The sequence below is a fragment of the Oryzias latipes genome, chromosome 3 (assembly GCF_053564925.1).
Source record: "Oryzias latipes strain Hd-rR chromosome 3, Olatipes_Hd-rR_3.1".
NCBI lineage: Eukaryota > Metazoa > Chordata > Actinopteri > Beloniformes > Adrianichthyidae > Oryzias > Oryzias latipes.
Genome location: NC_136239.1, coordinates 15235991 through 15255061, shown reverse-complemented (window position 1 = coordinate 15255061; position 19071 = coordinate 15235991). Strand labels below are relative to the sequence as shown.

At 39.5% G+C, this 19071-nt stretch overlaps 1 protein-coding gene across 4 annotated transcripts in view; it reads right to left on the bottom strand.

The window, feature by feature from the left end:
- The window catches only part of glceb (glucuronic acid epimerase b), a 75370-nt gene that overhangs the window by 29907 nt on the left and 26392 nt on the right, over positions 1–19071 (bottom strand). The window contains exon 1 of one of the 4 annotated variants that reach the window (XM_004066878.5): positions 15836–16055. The exons of the other annotated variants lie outside the window; for them this stretch is intronic. Coding sequence (XP_004066926.2) covers positions 15836–16001 — 166 coding nt within the window. The 5' untranslated portion in view covers positions 16002–16055. Of the gene's footprint in view, positions 1–15835; positions 16056–19071 lie in introns of those variants that run through there. 4 annotated transcript variants of the gene reach the window in all.

Here is a 19071-nt window from a genome sequence, read left to right as displayed (position 1 = left end):
GATCCCTGGCCTTGAAAGACGACAGATCAAAGTTTGATTCTGATGTACTGTATGGATAAATACTAAGTTGTTTTGTATTAGCCATTCTCTGATGTTCAGAACCTGCTAGGTCCCTTTCGGGGTCATGGGGCTGCTGGAGCCAACCTAGCTCCTGTTGGTCAAAGGCGGGGTACACCATGGACAGGAAACCAGTCTGTTGAAGGGCCACAAACTCACACGCAAACCTAAGGGACATTTTAGAGATGCCAATTAATATATTAATCTCATTTTCGGACTGCACGAAGAACCCAGAGAGCCCAAGGGAAGCCCACACATGCACAGGGAGGACATGCACACTCCACACAGCAAGGTCCCAGCCGGGATTTTGAACCAGGGTCTTTTCACTGTGAGGTGAGAGCACAAACCACTACACTGAAAGACAGTAGGACATAAAACTCAATGAAAAGGACAAATCAATCATGATACACTTCAAGATAAAGCAGTAATTTAGAGTTAAATTAGCCAGAGAAGAACTCATTAACATGGTCATTAACCTCATTTCATACTGAAATATAACACTGGCATTTTGATCTCTTTTTGAGCAATCCTTTTTATTACCTTCTGAAGATCAACTTAAACAAAACATTTTTTTATGACATACCTGACATACATTTAAATAATGCAGTGATATCAGCTTTCTGATTTTAGATTTATTTGAAGTAAAATAGTCCAAATGAGAAGCAGGTTCTGGTAAATTATTTTCTAAATTTGAATATTCAATCTGTATGTTTACCCTTCCATGGTTTAAATATAAGAAGCAAGACTACTGATGACGTTCAATATTATAAACATTCCCTGTCATGGTATGAGGATAATACATTCGGATCACTGTGCAAAGCCAGATTTCAACTGAGAAGACAACACTATAACCTAGTCGGGGATAAAAAAAAAAGGCAAAAAGCAGAAATGTCAACAGTCTGGATCAATGCTCCTTGGCTACCGTCTCAGATCTCAGGGCACAAATGATTTTTTAAGCAGGTGTGTAAGAAGGTGGAGGTAACAAGTTGGAAGATGAAGATAAACAGACTGAATCCAGATCTTTCTATTTCTTCTAAGCGACAATCTCATTTGAAAGCGGCAGTAAAGGCATCGACCAGATTCTCCCATAGAGGTTTACAATTTTCTGCCATTCTGTCATTTTTTATTTGCCCGTTTGTGTATTTCTTGCAATGAACTAAAATAATGTCCAAAAGCATGATGTAGTATGATCTGATAAAACTTTCAAGTATTGGAATTTACCGGCAGGATTTACTCCTCCATCTTACTCTGTACCTTTAATCCAAAGGGTCATAGACCCACAAGTGCTTAACCCTTTAAGACCAGAAATGTCACCGGCGACACCCAGTAACACGCGCTTTTTGACAACCCGTAACTCTGTTTAGGAAATCAACGTGAATCAGAAAATTCTGACACAGAGAAAATCGGCTTTGCATGTCAGCTTCACACGATTATGTAACACTTAATGATGCTGAAAGTAAGGCGTTGCATATCAGCGCACGGCTGCTTTTGTCCACTTCAGAATCCAAAGGAATTACATGTGAACGGTTTAAGAGTTATGGCAATCAAAAGATTGTAACCACTGGAGTAGGGTTATGAGTAGGGATATGAGGAAAACTCGCGATATGCGATATTAGAGATTAATATTGCCATAACGGTATAATTTGCGGTATATAAACAAATAACAAAATAAACAAAAACTTCATTCCCATTTCACTGCAACAGTTTAAAAATTATACTCCAAATGACCCTCCCCGACATAGGTGACAAACATCTAACATAATAGGCCTCCATCCGATTGGTCAAATCCATAAACAGATTTATTTGATTCGTTAAATGCTTCAAGCTGCCATAAGATTGTTTGAACACATTTAAGGATAACGATTAATTGCGATTTTCGTCGTCCTTTAGGATATGCATATTGCAGAGCTGGATATTGCGATAACGATAAATTTGCGGTATATTGTGCAGGCTTCCACTGGAGCTAAAGTTTTGGTGTACCAGGTTTAGGCTAAATGTTCATGACAAAAACATTTAGCAAAAAAACTTTTTTAAAAAGGTATTAAAACCATTTACAATCCATTCAAAATAAAACTAATTTTGGCCATAACAAGGTCAGCTTGTTGATGGGAAATATGACGTGCCCAAAATAAATATTTCAAAAAAGTCAGGATATTGATCATGTGTTATGACAAGATATCAGCTAGAGAAAACTTTAAATTAAATTATGGAGTTATTTTGTAACCCAAGGTTTGGCCAGAATAAGACCAAATAAATTCCATCATAGATTATTAAAGGCATGAATCAAACTCACAGCACACCTGCGGTTTCCAAACTACATCTTTAACCCAAAAGATAAATAGGAAATAAGTCATTAAACACCATCTACTGCCTCTCCAAAAAAAATGACAGGATGTGAAAAATGCATGAGGCTGGAAAGGATGAAGACGCTTTTTTCAAAGACTTCTTTTTTCTCCTTTATTTTATTTATAAACAGCATGTTTAAAGTTTAAGTTCAACTAGGCCAAGAAATCCTTACTAAAAATATTTCCCACATGATGTGTGATCAAGGGCAATGAAAGCAAAGCAGCACCAAGTTTCCTCAAGGTGCTCTAGAAAAGAACTCTTTTTGATTAGTATCAATGTGACATTGTTTTCATTACCTTTAAATATTGTTCCATTCAATTGACCCGATTTCAGCAAATGGTTGACATTTTGCACATGAATTACAGAAACCCATTTCATGGCTTCCTCTCATGGATTAATTTGAACACGAGGCTGAGGATAAATGTTTTACAGCAGAAAAAGTGGAATCTGTATCTTATTTTTTACCCCTGCTTTCCTGACACATCCAGGTGTGGTTTATGCATTTAATCGTATTTCCATTATATTTTTTTTACTTACGTCTTATGCATTTCGTTTTAACATCTTACTATGATTTTAGCCTCAGTGTTTCCTGTGGGGAACTTTTCTACCAGGGCTTGCCATCTTGGTCAGTGGTTTTTGCTGCAGGTTTGCCCTTGCTGGGGTGGCTGGAGTTTACAATTACTGCAGCCTCACAGCTGTAGAGTGGACCCCATTGCTGTTCCGGTCTGGGTGGGCACTGTGGTGATGTCCCTATGACTGAGCTGGCTCCTGGTATGAAGAGATTCCCAAATACTGTTTCCTCACAGCAGAGCCAAGCTTCAAGTTTCTTTTAGAAAATCTTTATAAGTTTTCTTTTTTTGTGGGGTCATGGATCTGTTAATGGAGGGGAATTGGGGGTGGGGGTGAAAGGGTGGGTTGGGCTTACGCGTGTGTGTATTACACACAGGATTTTATGTTGGGGGGGGAGGGTTAATTACTGTTCTCCTTCACTCAGTAAAACCAAACATGAACGCGCGCTGTTAGATTTCCATGAATATCACTACATGTTTTGTTTGGGAACTATTTTGTGCAGCGCAACACTACGTGTCTATAGGGATGGGTATCGTTAAGGTTTTAACGGCACCCCTACTCTTATTGATACTGCTTATCGATTCGGTATTTTAACGGTACTCTTATCGATACTTTTTTAGGACGAAAAATAAATAAATAAATAAATAACGAATTAAGAACATATAGTGTTTTATTTCCTCATTATGCAACAGCATTATTTTTTTGACAAAACATTTTACTTATACATGAGAATGTTCCAGACAGGATATTTATTTAATCTAATTGTTTTTATTCTTTATAAGCGTGATGTTTCCTTTGATCTTTTGTCCATTTTCCACAACCTTGAACAGACTTTTCTGTCTGTCAAACACCCAGAGTTAAGTTAAGTGAGATGATGGAAACAAATTCACTTTGATGCAGATTAGTTTCTATTTCTTTATTTTTTGTTTAAGTCCAGTAAACCCAATAAATTATATTAATTTTTTATATGACAAATATCATTAGTTATTATTTTTATTACATTTTAGGAAGCAGCCGTTAGTTTGTTGCGGGTCTGGAACCATAAGCGGTGGGTCTGAGGCCCGCCTTCCTACCTGTTCGTTGTTTGCTCCGCGTGCAGTCACCCCCCCCCTCCGCGCACAGCGTGTTCACAGACAGCGCAACATACGGTCATCGTAGCAGCAAGGTGACAGAATGGTAGGGACTCCTTGACGCAAACTTCATTAATTTTACACGGAAATGGGTGTTCTTAGTGTATAAGGGGATAAAAGGATTTTTTTCATGGGGGCGCTCACGTGTCCCCTACTAGATCACCGCTGACTGGGCAGGGCTCCAGACTAACTTTTTTCACTAGGAGCACAGTGGCCCCTAACTGAAAATTTTAGGCGCACAACCAGAAAGTTTAGGGGCGCATACCGTAGATCAGGGGTCGGGAACCTATGGCTCGCGAGCCATATATGGTTCTTTTGATGGTCACATGTGGCTCGCAGACAAATCTTTAGTTATACTTTTTTTTCATTAGACCAGTCCTTCTCGGGCGCGATGCGATGCCAGAGGCGCGCAGTAGTTGCGGTGCTTGGAGAGAAAAATCTGCGCCAGCACTTTCAGTTTACTATTATCTATTATTTCACAGAGTTTGTACCAGCCTGAAACCTGTGAATTGCCGTGCCTAAAACTGCGCGCTCCCGTCTTTGAGGAAGAGCGCGCATTTGCGGAGACGGGGATGTGTGAGGAAGAAAGCATAGGGCGGGGGTGGGGGGGTTGTGGGGACCGGCAGCAGGTGAATCGCGCAGGGATCGTAAAAACGTAAAACCCGCTGCCCGTCACTCACTGCGGCGTGAGTGTGTGTTTGGTGCCGCGTCTGCATGTGATCAGTCTTTGTCACATCTAAAGAACAGTCAGACCTACGATCACGTTTAAAGTCTCAACGCCTGCCTGAAGCAGAAACTCACCACGTATCAACCAGACTACACAATCAGCAAAACTACCACGAGAAATACTCATCATTTATTAGCAACAGCATAACAATGTTATTAAAAAGAATCCACAGACTTATTGTACTTTAAAAATGTTGAAATTACATCAAATGCACACATTCACTTGTATATTTAGTTTTAAACATATTGTCGCGGACTGAGTTTAACTTGGCTGTTGGGCCGCGTTAAAAGTTCTGGAGTTCAATGAACGCATCAAGCAGAGATGTGATTGGCTCTCAGTTCTGTCGCTCAGCCTGTTGTTAGGTAGTTTGGACCAATGGGGTTCAGCTATGGGCCGAATAAGGGAAATGGGAGGGCTGGAGCGGGAGGGGGGAATAAAGTTGGGAGAAGCGCTCTCGTCTCAGCGGGAGAGATTCAGGAGTTGCTGGATTAATTGTACGGCGTTTGTTGCGGTCTACAGTAACCAGAATAAAGAACCTTAAAAGAGGTTAAGTCTCCGTGTCTCAGTGTGGGAAAGGGACACTACACTGTTGTATGGCTCTTTGGAAATTACTTTTAAAAATATGTGGCGTTTATGGCTCTCTCGGCCAAAAAGGTTCCCGACCCCTGCCGTAAATCAACATGCTAACCAAATCTACTAATTTCGACTGCATTACTAATAAATACTTTAATAATAGATGCAGAAATTACAATGTGCTGTTTCAAATTCAGAGTCACATTTTATTCTGCACTTTTGAAGATGCATCAAGAAGGTAAACTGACAAAAGCATCGCTGTCATGACAGTACAAATAAGTAAAGAAAACGGATGGAAATTTATCTTTGTGACACCAAATAGGTGCAGCCAAGATGCACAATAACCGTGTTTGAGATCACCCAGGTGAACTCAACGCTGCGCAGATCACCTGGTATGTGAAACATATTTTTGTTTTTGCTCCAACATCAACTGTCAATCATCACAAAAATATCGCGAGAAAGGGGTGGGAGCAAGGGGCAAACCTACCCGGACACAGCTGGAAACTGAACTGACTGAAAGCTGCCCTACAGACTACAAAACAATGCATTATGGGACATGTGTCCTGATGGTTTTTGTAGTGGAGTGATTAATTAAAATAATTTAAAGTACCAATTCATTAAAAAAGGCTACATACATCACAAAACATTAAAATAATCATAAAATATATAATAACACAGATCATACTAAGTGGGAGAAGAATATTAAAACTAAATTGAATGTTAAGGACAACTCCAATTTCCTGTTCTCCTTCAGTCTTGCTGCAGATCGACTTTCATCTCACAGCCCCCCCGCCTGGTGTCCCCAACGATCCAGGCGAGGTGCTGGTTCATCTCAAACACGTCTATCGTTGTATTTTCCCCACGTATTTTCAGTGAGTCTAAAACTAATGTTGTTTTTGCTTGAGCGTGTTTAAAGTTCAAGACCCGTTAGCTGTCACGCATGTAGGTGTGGGACATTTATTCTCCTCAGCTGACCCCACTCCCGCGGGAGCGGTGTGCTGCCGTAACGGCCGTGCATAAACCCTTTGATGCGCCGCCGTAACCGTAACCAAAACCTAAACCTTCCTCCGGGTCCGTGCGTCTCAGAGAAAAGTTCAGCACGGACTGCATGTATGTAGAAAATAACGAGCGAATAAATACGTTCTAAAGCAGGGGTCGGGAACCTTTTTGGCCAAGAGAGCCATAAACGCCACATATTTTTAAATGTAATTTCAAAAGAGCCATACAATAATTGACTGATTCACCGAGCCACGGAGACTTAACCTCTTTTCAGGTTCTTTATTCTGGTTACTGCAGACCACAACAAACGCCGTACAATTAATTCAGCAACTCCTGAATCTCTCCCGCCGAGACGAGAGAGAGCGCTTCTCCCAACTTTATATTCTCTCACTGCCGCATCAGCCCTCCTATTTCCTTATTCGGCCCATAGCTGAACCCCATTGGTCCAAACTCCCTAACAACAGGCTGAGCGACAGGACTGATGGCCAATCAGATCTCTGCTTGATGCGTTCCATGAACTCCAGAACTTTTAACGCGGCCCAGTCACCCAGTCCAAGTCAGACCGCGACAATATGTTTAAAACTAAATATACAAGTGAATGTGTGCATTTGATGTAATTTCAACATTTTTAAAGTACAATAAGTCTGTGGATTCTTTTTAATAACATCATTATGCTGTTGTTAATAAATGATGAGTATTTCTCGTGGTAGTTTTGCTGATGGTCTAGTCCGGTTGATACGTGGTGAGTTTCTGCTTCATGCAGGCGTTGAGACTTTAAACGTGATCTTATGTCTGAATGTTCTATAGATATGAGACAGACATGGAACCAAACACACACTCACACGCTGCAGTGAGTGACGGACAGCGGGTTTTTTACTATCCCTGCGCGATTCACCTGTTGCCTGTCCCCCCACCCCCACCCTCTGCTTTCTTCCTCACACATCCCGTCCCCGAAACTGCGCGCTCTTCCTCAAAGACGGGAGCGCGCCGTTTTAGGCACGGCAATTCACAGGTCTCCGGCTAGTACAAACTCTGTGAAATAATAGATAATAGTAAACTGATAGTTTTCTCTCCAAGCACCGATACTACTCCGCGCCTCTGGCATCGCATCGCACCCCGGAAGGACTGGTCTAATGAAAAAAAAAAAAGTAAAATTAAGGATTTGTCTGCGAGCCACATGTGACCATCAAAAGAGCCATATATGGCTCGCGAGCCATAGGTTCCCGACCCCTGTTCTAAAGGAAAGTAAGGAACTCCTTAATGTGGTCCGGGGAGGGAGGGGGCTGTCAGGTGTCCTGCTTTCAAACCCTGTCATTGTCACGCCCCCAAGAGTCATTTACCCCACTGTGATTGGTTGGTCAGCTCCGCGCACGACAATAAAAAAGTGTCATTCATACAAACTGGCGGGCTGCAGTAACATTAAACCTTCATATTAAGGCGGGGGCCGCAAAATATCATCTCCGTTTCCTTCCCACAGATGTTTACGCGCACTCGATTATCTCTAGGCCCCTCCCCCTCCACGCATTTAGCCACTTACAGTGGCTTTCCCTATTCTTCTCACAAGCAGTGGCCGCCTCACACACAGGCATCACGCGAGTGTGTGCTTGCGTTTCATGAGTATGTGCGCGAGTGTGTGCGTCTACCTGCGTGCGTGTGCGCTCGCGTCTCATTGATTATTTCATTGATCATTGACGTGCACCTTCCACGTTTAATGTATAAAAAAATACGAAGGGTGGGGGAAGCAAATTTACGGTCGCACATGTGCGACTGGATGTAAAATTCAGTCGCACACTCTCAAATTTTGGTCGCAAAATGCGACCAATTGCTCGCAGTCTGGAGCCCTGCTGGGTATGCGCTGCCTTGTCCTGTGTGTGCGCACGACGCGCGTACTGTCTGAACAGCCCCGCCCCCCGTGCACACAAATAGGCAGAAAGACCTCTACTGTTAAGCGAAAGCAGCAAAATTAACATCATTAATTAAAGGAAAATTGACTGACTTGAGTTAAATATGGCAGATAATGTTTATATTTTGTGGGACACAAAAAATAAAGCGACTTCTCCAGTTAGCAGAACCGTTTAGGTCAGATCTTAACGATACTGCGGTCATGAAGAATGTTGCCCCGGGGCGCGTTCAATACCGGGGCTCGGTACCCATCCCTACGTGTCTATAGAAACAACGGTGGAGCCTCCTGTCCCGTGTTCTTCATGGGTGTCAGGCTCATGGCTACCGGAAAGGTGACAAAGTGTCTGCAGTCTTGTTTATTACAGGGCAATTTATAATATTCTGAGAAGATTTCTGCACCAGAGAGCACAGGTGAAGCCTCGCTTGCAGCTCCAGAGCGGTCTGCTGCAGAAGAATCAACACGCACCCCCAACACACTTGTGTACTCTCCTTCCTCTTACACACGCAGCGCGCTGACACACATACACATTCTACTACACCTCTATTGTTAGTTCATTAGTTAGATTGGTAGTAGTTAGTTGTTACTGTTATTTGTTAATGAAGAATACTGCGTTGTAATTGTATTCATTTGCGCCGAGGCCGCTGGGGGATTTTGTGTTGGGGGGGGCTGCGGTTAACCACGTCTCCTGCTGGTTCATCTCCTAAATCCTCAGCCGGCCATCAATATCAGGATTATAATTCTGTGCAGCAACACATTTACTGTCATTCAAATATGCAAAACAAAATTAAATGCCCAAGAGTCTTTTCCTGGTTTGCTGCCTGAATTTGTGGCATCACCTGCCTTCTTCCTGACCTTAAATGAACAGTGACCAGACTGACATCATGTGACCACTTCATTCCAACATAGTCTGGTGCAGTAACAAGAGAGCTGACTATGTTATCAGCTGTGGTTGTGTCCATCAACTCAAGAAACTCCACTGTGACATCTCTTTAACACCTCTAATAAATATGCACAGTTGTGCAATATCTGTATCTGTGCTTTCATCAATAGTGACCAAAATGACTGTATTCCTTCATTCGGTGCCCAAGTCTCCTCAGAGATGTTGTATCTATAATCGTAATCCTTGACAGACTCATGTTGGCAAAGGTCGACTGCTTAATGTGGCACAAGACTTCTGCAGCCTTTTAATAAGTTCACCATCCGAAAATGGTTTGGATGTTTGCTCCAAATTTTTTGCAATAAGGTAGCTAGCTGTCACTGCTCCATCACTGACCTCACGGCTGCTGTAAATGCAGACGGTTATTTTGTCAGTCCAGCTAATAATTGGTAAATCTTCTCGTTTCTTATCTCCCTCTGGCAAATGGTGAAACCTTTCTTTATGGAGAGTCTCATAGTGGTGCTGAATGTTGTATTCTTTGAGCACCTGCTGATGACATACCAAGCATGCAGGTTTTGCATTTAAATCCGTGAACAAATAAAACTCTGTCCATTTTTTTTGGAAAGCTCAGCCCTCCACTTCAACCTTTTTTTTCTTTATGACAACATTTTGGTCATTAGGGTGTCACTATTGATCATTCTTATTTAGGGTGTCACTATTGATAATTCTTATAGCAATGCAACCGCGGTTGGCTTCGCGCGGAACCAAACTACATCTTACTCAGACACAAAGCTGTCAGGTTTTGCTTTTGACACGTGCAGAGATGTGGTGTTTCACCTGTTTTGCTTTTCCTTTGCTCCCCCTAGGGGCGGAATTGCACATTTAGGTTATTTCTTTAAAAAAAATCATAACTCGCCACAGGAATGCACTAGAAACATCCTTTTTTTAAAACATCCTTATAACTTTTACTGTTCATGACTGGGCCAGATTGAACCATCTGGGCCGTATGTTTGACACCCCTGGTTTATAGGCTGAGCAAATACCCTTGCTTTCTGACAAGTGTCTGGGGTGATCTAAGTAAAGAATTCTAAAGAAAAACAGAGTTAAAAGGCTTTGGCAAAGGAGCATAGTGATAAACATAAACAACTTTCAGTAACAAAAAATTATGTAGAGGAAATTCTGTCATAACAACTGACAAATTTTATATCCTCCATCATTAATTTTCACCCTAAAAATGCTATAAAGCTGAGCAATGTGCCGATACTCACGCACCAAGTACTGAAAAAAAAAGTGTTAGGAGTGTGTTTCTGCTGGCTCCGGTGTTTTTGACAACAACTTCTCTGAATTTGTGAGCAGCCCAGACACTGCGATGAGACTTTAGAGAAAGAACAGGACTGCACCCACCTGCCTTTCACAGAAAGACAAGACTTGCATCTTCACAACCTTGTTAGTTCTCCAAAAAGGCCACAGACTAGTTTGGAATATTAAGCAGGTTGCATTGTCAGACGCCAGAAAGGTTTGTGCGGTGGAACGCGTTGTAAAAGCTTTGATACACAATCTCTCCAAGATATGACAGAATGGGAAATAAAAACAAAGAAGCATTAAGGAAGAGGAAAACAGATGTTATTTTTGTTACCTCCAAATTCTGCATATGCACACAAGTCTAAGCTCCGCCCTCAAAATGTCAGGACTTCTGACAGAGACAGAGAGTCAACCAGATGAAAATAGAGATAAAAGAAGTTGCTGATAATAAACACCTTAAGGATGGTGTCTCATTTCCAGTAAAACATTCAAATGCAGCTGTGCTTATCTACACACATGGACAAAATTCTAAAAAGAAAAAGAAAATAATGAAACCGTTACTCAAATACCTTCAGACTGACCAAACTAAGGCTGCATCTGAATTCATCCCCTACGGCTTCTCTCTACCTCTACATTTAGCCTCCCAAACAATGAGTTAAGGAAAAATAGTGTTTTCGAATTTGGACATTCCTTCCACTTGATGACACTTCCGTTAGTGCGGAGCTGCTAGCACTCGGAAATGCATAACAACATCTGTTTTATAACTTTTTTTTTTTATAACTTTAAAACGGTCATGCCAAAACAAAAAGTCGTTACTTAAATTTAAATGTAAACTTCTGTGCATTAGAGCACACCCATTAGAAGAAAAGCGCCTGTCCTCCACAGCTCGGCACTTTTCTGTGTGTGCGATACATTTCTGTCCAGCTGTCTCTGATCTCTTGTCACTTTCACACTTTGATAGTTCTGTAGACATTGATTGAACGAGCAAAGAATGCTAGTAAATTTCACCTTCATCTGGTTGGTTTGCCTTTACATACAGCACTTTCAGAGGGGAACCTAAGACAGAAGCAGAATGAATAGAAATTTTTTTTACGGTAGTTCCAAAAAAACTGTTTTCTTAGGGACAGATTGCTTCCAAAAATGTATAAATAAGAGAGAATTAGAGAGGACTAGCAGAATCCTCTAATAATTATCAGAGAGACGAGTGCCTAAGTGCAGAATTGGGTTAACTTCAACATCTCTTTGCTGGACAGGGGTTCACTTCATTGAATTGAACCAGGGTTCAGATGAGCTTTTGCAGTTTCCAAACACAGCGACCTAGACAAGGAAAAATAAACCTAAAAAAAGTCAAATGACATGATCATAATTCTGCCAGTCTCCATCCCTAAACTAAAAGAGAATAATTTAAAGTTCAGCTCCAATCATCGTTTCATCAATTGTAAAATCATACCCACTGGTCTTTTAAGCATGATGTCGTCTTTAGCCTGAATGTTATTTTGTTGTACATAGTTTATGCAGGGTGCAGCAGTTCATCAGAAATGACTCTAAGTTGTGGGTGGGACTGCTGACGCAGAGTCAGCCTGCCCGCTAGCTTACAGCCCCTCGCATCCCAACCCAACATTACAGCTGCAACAAATATGGTGAGGATTATCGGGGCTATCTAGATGTACACATTTGAATTTCTATATTATGCAAATTATAGCAAAGTTAAATCGACTGACAACAGTATTTTGTCCTTTTTAATCTTAAAAAAGATGCTCACTTAAGTAAATGGCTGTCAAAACAAGAGCAGAAAAAACATCACATTTAATATATCCAGAAGATAAAAACGTAATATGTCTCTTGGGCCAAGGTCGAACCTCCTGTCTCCAAAATGAGGATAACTTTATTTGCAAGCCCAATTAAGTATAAAGGTCACAGGGGCATAGTCATGTCAGGATAATTTTGTTAAGACTAGATGAGACAGCTTTTGATGTTGTCGGTTTTGCAATATTGGGGGGGCGTCAGGTTGTAAAAATGCTGTTAAAACTGTGTCTTCAATCACTTTTATGCCAACTAGGTATTAAGTCTGGATGATTCTTTCAAGAAAAAATACAAAACTGCAAACCAGGGTCTTTTTTAAATCAGCTATTTTAATGCACCAAGCTACCTGATTATTACTACATTGTCTTTTTAAAAAAAATAGTATTTCTGACTGGTGTTCAATAATGATGTATATAGGAACATTAGAATCTTCTAAATTAATTTACCAGAATAAAAGGAACTACTGACGTGCATTGTTCTTACACGTAACGTTGGGTTTTGTCATAGCTTCAAAAATAAATTATGATGGACTGACTAACAATAGTCTTTGGAGTATAAGTCACGGCTTTTGACATAGTTTGGCCAGGCTTGTGACTGCATCTTGTTGTGCATCTTATTTGTAATTTTTTAAAACATAAATAGGCTCATTTAATCGTTATTTTACTACCACCCTTTAGCAGTTGTTTCCCACCAACAACCAATAGAGGGAACTGTGGGCGTGTCGATCAATATTTACTACTGACAGCATCCCAGAAGAAGGTTACAGAGAAACAATATTATTCATGTTTTATGCTTTCCTTCCTCAGACAAATGCAGGACAGCAAGCTATCAAACTGGGTTAGAGAGACAGAAGTACCGCTGAAAGCACAGTCATTCAGACGCAGCCCCTGCAGAACAGAAAGTGAAGATTGCCGTTAGAAAATGTAAAAATAAATAAATAAAGACTGGAGGATCTTCTGAACCCAGACATGGAGACATGCTCACTCACCCATGCTTTTGTTGAGCTCTTTGAAATAAGTAAACCTGATCTCTCAACATCATGCGTGTATTGTAAATGAGATATATTTGCACACACACACACACGACGGGAGCCTCTAGTTTATAAACACATTTTTTGGACAAGCATTGAGCTTCACATTTGGTGCGCGTCAAAAGAGCCAGCAGATGCTATTTTAACGCGGGAACGGTGCTGGGTGTAAACGCAGCATTATGTCGGGCTTGGCCGTGTTGTTTAAAAGCGTATACTGCGATATATGTTTTTGTTCTTCTTTATTCTGCATTTTTTGGCCCTTGCAACTCATACTCCAGAAAGTAGCACATTGAGCTGAAAACTCCATCTGCTTTACTCTGGTTGCTACTCAGCACCACAATTGATTTTAAGATTCTTTTATTAGCTTATAAATCTCTTGATGACCTCATGCCTTACTATCTTTCAGGTCTTCTTTTACCTTATAGACTTCCCAGAACGCTAAGGTGTGAGGCTGAATTTCTCCGTTAACAGTCCTTGCCACTGGAAAGGTCCCCTTGAGGACCCGAGACTTTCTGCTTCTGTCAGGAAGTATTTTAAACAAAAGTTGAAAAACTGTCTTTTCAATACAGCTTCAACCAATGTAGGTGGGTGCTTTAAATATTTTACTACTCTACTAAATGTCATTTTTAACCTTAATATGTTGCATTTAGTCCTTTAACAATAGATGTATGCTAATGAATGTCTTTTTTTAATTCAATACTATTTATAATTTAATACAATTCATACATCTGTTATTGATTTTAATCTGTACTCTTACTTTTTATGTTTCTGGATTTTTTTTATCTCCACTGTTTCCTTGCTCTGCTGTGACTTTAATAAAAAATAGATTATAGCATTTCAGTTCATTAAATTTGCTCATCGTTTCTCTTATTTTTAAAGTTTTGATTTTCAGTTATCATATTGTCTACATTTGTATTTCACAGCTTCACAAGTCAGAAGACTTTTCAATTCAGACCTACATTGAAAACACCAAACTTGCAGAAAAATAAGTAAATCATAAATTAAGTTGGGGTTAATCAGTACGAGGCCTGCACAATAAACAGCATATTTATTATTATCGCAATATCAAGCAGTGCAATATGCATATCGCAAAACAAGGCAAACATTGAAATAAATGGTAACCTTAAATGTGCTAAAACAATCTTATAGCAGCTTGAAGTATTTAACGAATTTGATAAATCCATTTAAGCATTTGACCAATCGGATGGAGCCCTTTTATGTTAGATGCTCACCTCCAGACGAGGGTTATTTGGAGTATAATTTAAGTTATGTTGACTCTTATTTAAATTAAACTGTTGTAGTGAAAAGGAATTCATCCCCTACGGGATGATACGTTTTTTGGTTGTTTTACTATCTGTTCATGTATCGCAAGTTATAATGTCATCGCAATATTGATCACTAATATTGCAAGTTTTCCTCAGATCGTACCGCCCTAATCAGTACTAAAAAAATTATATTTTTTTTCCTGTCTGAATGGATCCAGTTTATAACATAAATAATCTTATGGATGGGACTCTAAGAGTCCTGGGAAAAACTGACAAAATAAACCCAAATACTACTGTACTGGATTTTAAAAAAGAAAAGAAAAGCAGTTAATGATTAAATCTTTGAGGATGTGTGCATTTAGACCTTTTTAAAGGATTTAGACTTTTTGTTGGTGGTGTTTCTTCCCCAAAGAGCCATTAAAAATACCCCATGGGTACATGCATTTGAGAACCCCTAGTTTAGTGCACTTTAGACTTTGTGACATACTTATATATAAGATATTAACATATTACTTGCATGTAACCTGTATGACTCAAACACGCTGATTTTCTTTTTATATACCTATTGGATTTAGCTCTTAAAACAGTTAGAAATCTCTATGGTTGAATATTTTAAGCATTCTTTCACATTCATGTAGTAATAACTACATAACAGCAGCAGCAACAGACATGTGTTATCAGACATAAGATGAACTGGTCTGCCCCCAAAGGGAATGCAACATTTGTCTGCAGCAGTTGGCACGAGGACATTTTTAAAATATTACACATATTTAAAACAGTGAGGTGAAGTGGACGACAGCTTCAGGCAGGCAAAGTTAAGTTTGTTGGTTTGATAAACAAACTCATGTAAGGACTTCCCCGTCCCTGTTCCTCTAAAATGAGCACAAAAAACGGATGTTCGTGTTGTTTTATGAAGATGAGGCGTCAGCTAGCTTGAGAGCTCTGCTTCTTAACACTAGTAAGCAGCAGATGTATCGTTAGCATGCAGGCTAACAGGGACATGCATTCCACAGAGTCCAGCTTTGAAGTTCGTGCGCTCGTCCTCAGCTTCATTTACCGAAACAGAAGCGCTGGGAGTTTTAAATCACACAGTTTAATTTAAAACCACTACACCAACAAGAAAATGAAACAACCGCAATAGGAAAATGATACAGAAGAAATTAAAATGTGTTGCTTTGCTGATGTGAAACTCCAAATGTGTCACTGTCAGCTAGCACTGCAATGAGAATCCCAGGAGGCAACAGCAACCTTACCTGCAGAATTACGTCTTAAGAAGAGGCCGACTTTGTTCAATGATGCAGGCGGTTGCTGCTTTCGGGGAGAGCGAAGTAACTCCTGGTATGCTCCAGGCTGAATAACAGTTGAGGAAGCACACAGAGACTGCTCCTCCAACCAGCCACAACAGCAACTAAATACCATTCAGATCTCGTTAGGAGAAATGTTGGATATCGCGAGACTAAACGAGAGTTCAGGTACGTGTGTGATCCAATGAAATGTATGGATTTGAAGCAGTTTGTGTGTATCACCGGGAGGGATGCTCTGCAAAGACAACTTCTTCAAACCATACCCCCCCCCCCCTTTTTTTTTCGTTTTTATTTAAGCATTCACTGTTCTTCGTGTGACCTCTTTAATTTTCTTTTCAATTTAATTTGTTGAACTTTGCAACAACGGTTTTAAACTTTAAATGGAGTCACATAAACAAAATACAAATAAATAAATACATTTTATTAGGTAAATGCAGAGTAATAAAGACTTTTCCTAGTTTATCTTTAATGTATTACTGAATTTGATCAATTATATCTTTAAAATGTTCATACTCCCAAAGTACACTGTATAGAGTGGAAAATGTGTTCTTCCCTGTTTTGTGAGTAATATTTTCTCTTGTTAATTTTTCTTATTACTCTCTCTCTCTGTTTTTCTACGGAGCCCGTGTCCTGACATTAAATAAATAAAATATATCTCGTTCCCACAAATTAATATCTTGTTCCCACAAATTAATATCTTGTTCGCTCGAAATAATATTCCATTACCACAAGATAATATACCATTCCCACGAAATACTATTTAATTCCCTTGAAATAATTAAGTTCTGGGAACGTAATAGTATCTTGTTCCCACAAAATAATATTCCATTCTCACGCATTAATTAATTTGTGCGTCATAAGTCATTCATAAACACGGATTGATGCTTCGCCTACCAGACATAACTCCTATCTTCATAAACACGGATGTGAGCAAGAGTTGGATTTACAGCAGATACCTTTACATTTCTGTCTGTTTGTGTCTCATTATATTGCATTGAAGACACGGAGGATGTTTAGAGATCAGATTTATTTATTTAAAAAAGCTCTACAAAAGCATCATACTCGTTAGCAGTCACTTTACATCCGAAGGCTAGAGGGCTACATGCTACGTGTCCCATCGTACATCACGTTTTCCCCACAATGCATCTCGACCAATCACTGTGTCCCTATAGCTGTAGTGTGACAACAAGACAAATGGCTACATCCTACGTATGCCATCATGCATCACGACCAGCCAATCATTTGTCTTGTTGTTACATCTTCCGTTTCTTCAATGCAATGAAATGAGACGCACACAGACAGAAATGTGAAGCTATCTGCTGTAAATCCAAACAATGCTCACATCCCTGTTTATGAATGCCGCCATGACGTGCACAACAGGGTTAATGATCGGCTAGGTAGCAGGTAGCATACTAGCCGTCGGATGTAAAGTGACTGCTAAAGAGTATGTTAATAAAAAACAAGTCCTGAATATTATTATTCCTTTTCGACCCAAATGACAACATCCCATACCGCAGCCGGCCAACCAGGCGCCCGAATGCCGGCAAGACAAGCTAAAGAGCTCTGTGGCGGAGCTAGGTGCTATGTCCGAGAATCGCTGCGGTGTGGCGAAACAGCAAGCTTGGGCATCCTAAATCTTATGATATTTTTTTTATAGCCATTGAGACAATAATAAATTGATCATTCTTGTTTTTCTTTTTCCTTTCTTGATTGTATGTGGGTCACAGAGAAACGGAAGTTACCGCTGAAAGCGTCTTTTGCGGCCGGATGGAGAGCATATCCGTGTTTATGAATGACTTATGACGTGAACAATTATTTCATTTGCACGAATTAATCATTTCGTTAACACGAATTAATCATTTCGAGGGAACGAAATAGTATTTCGGAACGGAATATTATCTTGTGGGAACGGAATATTATTTCGTGCGACCAAGATATTAATTTGTGGGAAAAAGATTTTAATTTGTGGGATATATTTTATTTTTTTAATGTCAGGACACGGGCTCAGTTTGGTAACTTGTGATTTTTTTATTCATGTGGATTTTGTGTTCATTGCTGTGTTTTTAATACACTTTAAAAGTTTTGTCAATAAGGTTAAAAAAATTGCTCTGACAAGTAAAAAAATTAAATATTAAAATATTTTAAATAATCAAACACTGCTAAGTGTTTCCCATGTGACCATGGCAGAGTAAATCAGACACTACTGAGTGATAAAGGTTTACTTGGATCTAGGTCTGCACAATATACCGCAAATTTATCTTTATCCCGATATCAAGCAGTGCAATATGCATACCGCAAAAGACAGCGAAAATTGCAATAAATGGTTAACTTAATTGTGCCAAAAACAATCTTATGGCAGCTTGAAGTATTTAACGAATCAAATAAATCCATTTATGCATTACACCAATTAGATGGACCCCTTCACGTTGTTGACCAATCAGATGGAGCCCTTTTATGCTAGATGTTTGCCTCCTATGTCGACGAGGGTCATTTGGAGAATAATTTTGAAATTGTTGCAATGAAAAAGGTATGATGTTTTGGTTGTTTTGCTATTTGTTTATTTACCGCAAATGTTATCGTTATCGCAATATTAATCACTAATATCGCATATCGCCAGTTTTCCTCATATCGTGCAGCCCTACTTGGATCTATTTTTATTGTAATTTTGGTACCAATTGTACTAATGCAAATATATTACATCAGAAATTTGGGTTTAGATGTGCCAATCTCACTAAATACTTAATTATTATTACATATCATGAAATGTGTAGGAGTTACTGACTAGTAGATTTGTGTCTAATACTGAGAACCAACACAAAAACAAAGCAAACAAATATTTGTCAAGTATGTGCCAATGTGCGGCAGTAAGTTGTTGAGAGTGGGAATTTTTTTTTTTTTTCAAAACTAGTTAAGCCTGTCATCATTTACCTTGGTATGGATTTTTTTTCATCCAAAAGATGACAGAAATTTTTTTTCATCATTTGAAAAAGGTCTCTTTGTATATTTTGCTCATTTTTGTCCGTATGAAAGCACTTAAAAATGTAATTATTTCCTAGTTTTAATAATTTTGTTATCACATTTATAAAAAGATTGCGTCGATGTCTTTCCGTTCAATCCTAAAGATCAATATTAAACTTTTTTTATGTCCAAAACTGCATGAAATGAATGAATAATGACTATATTTT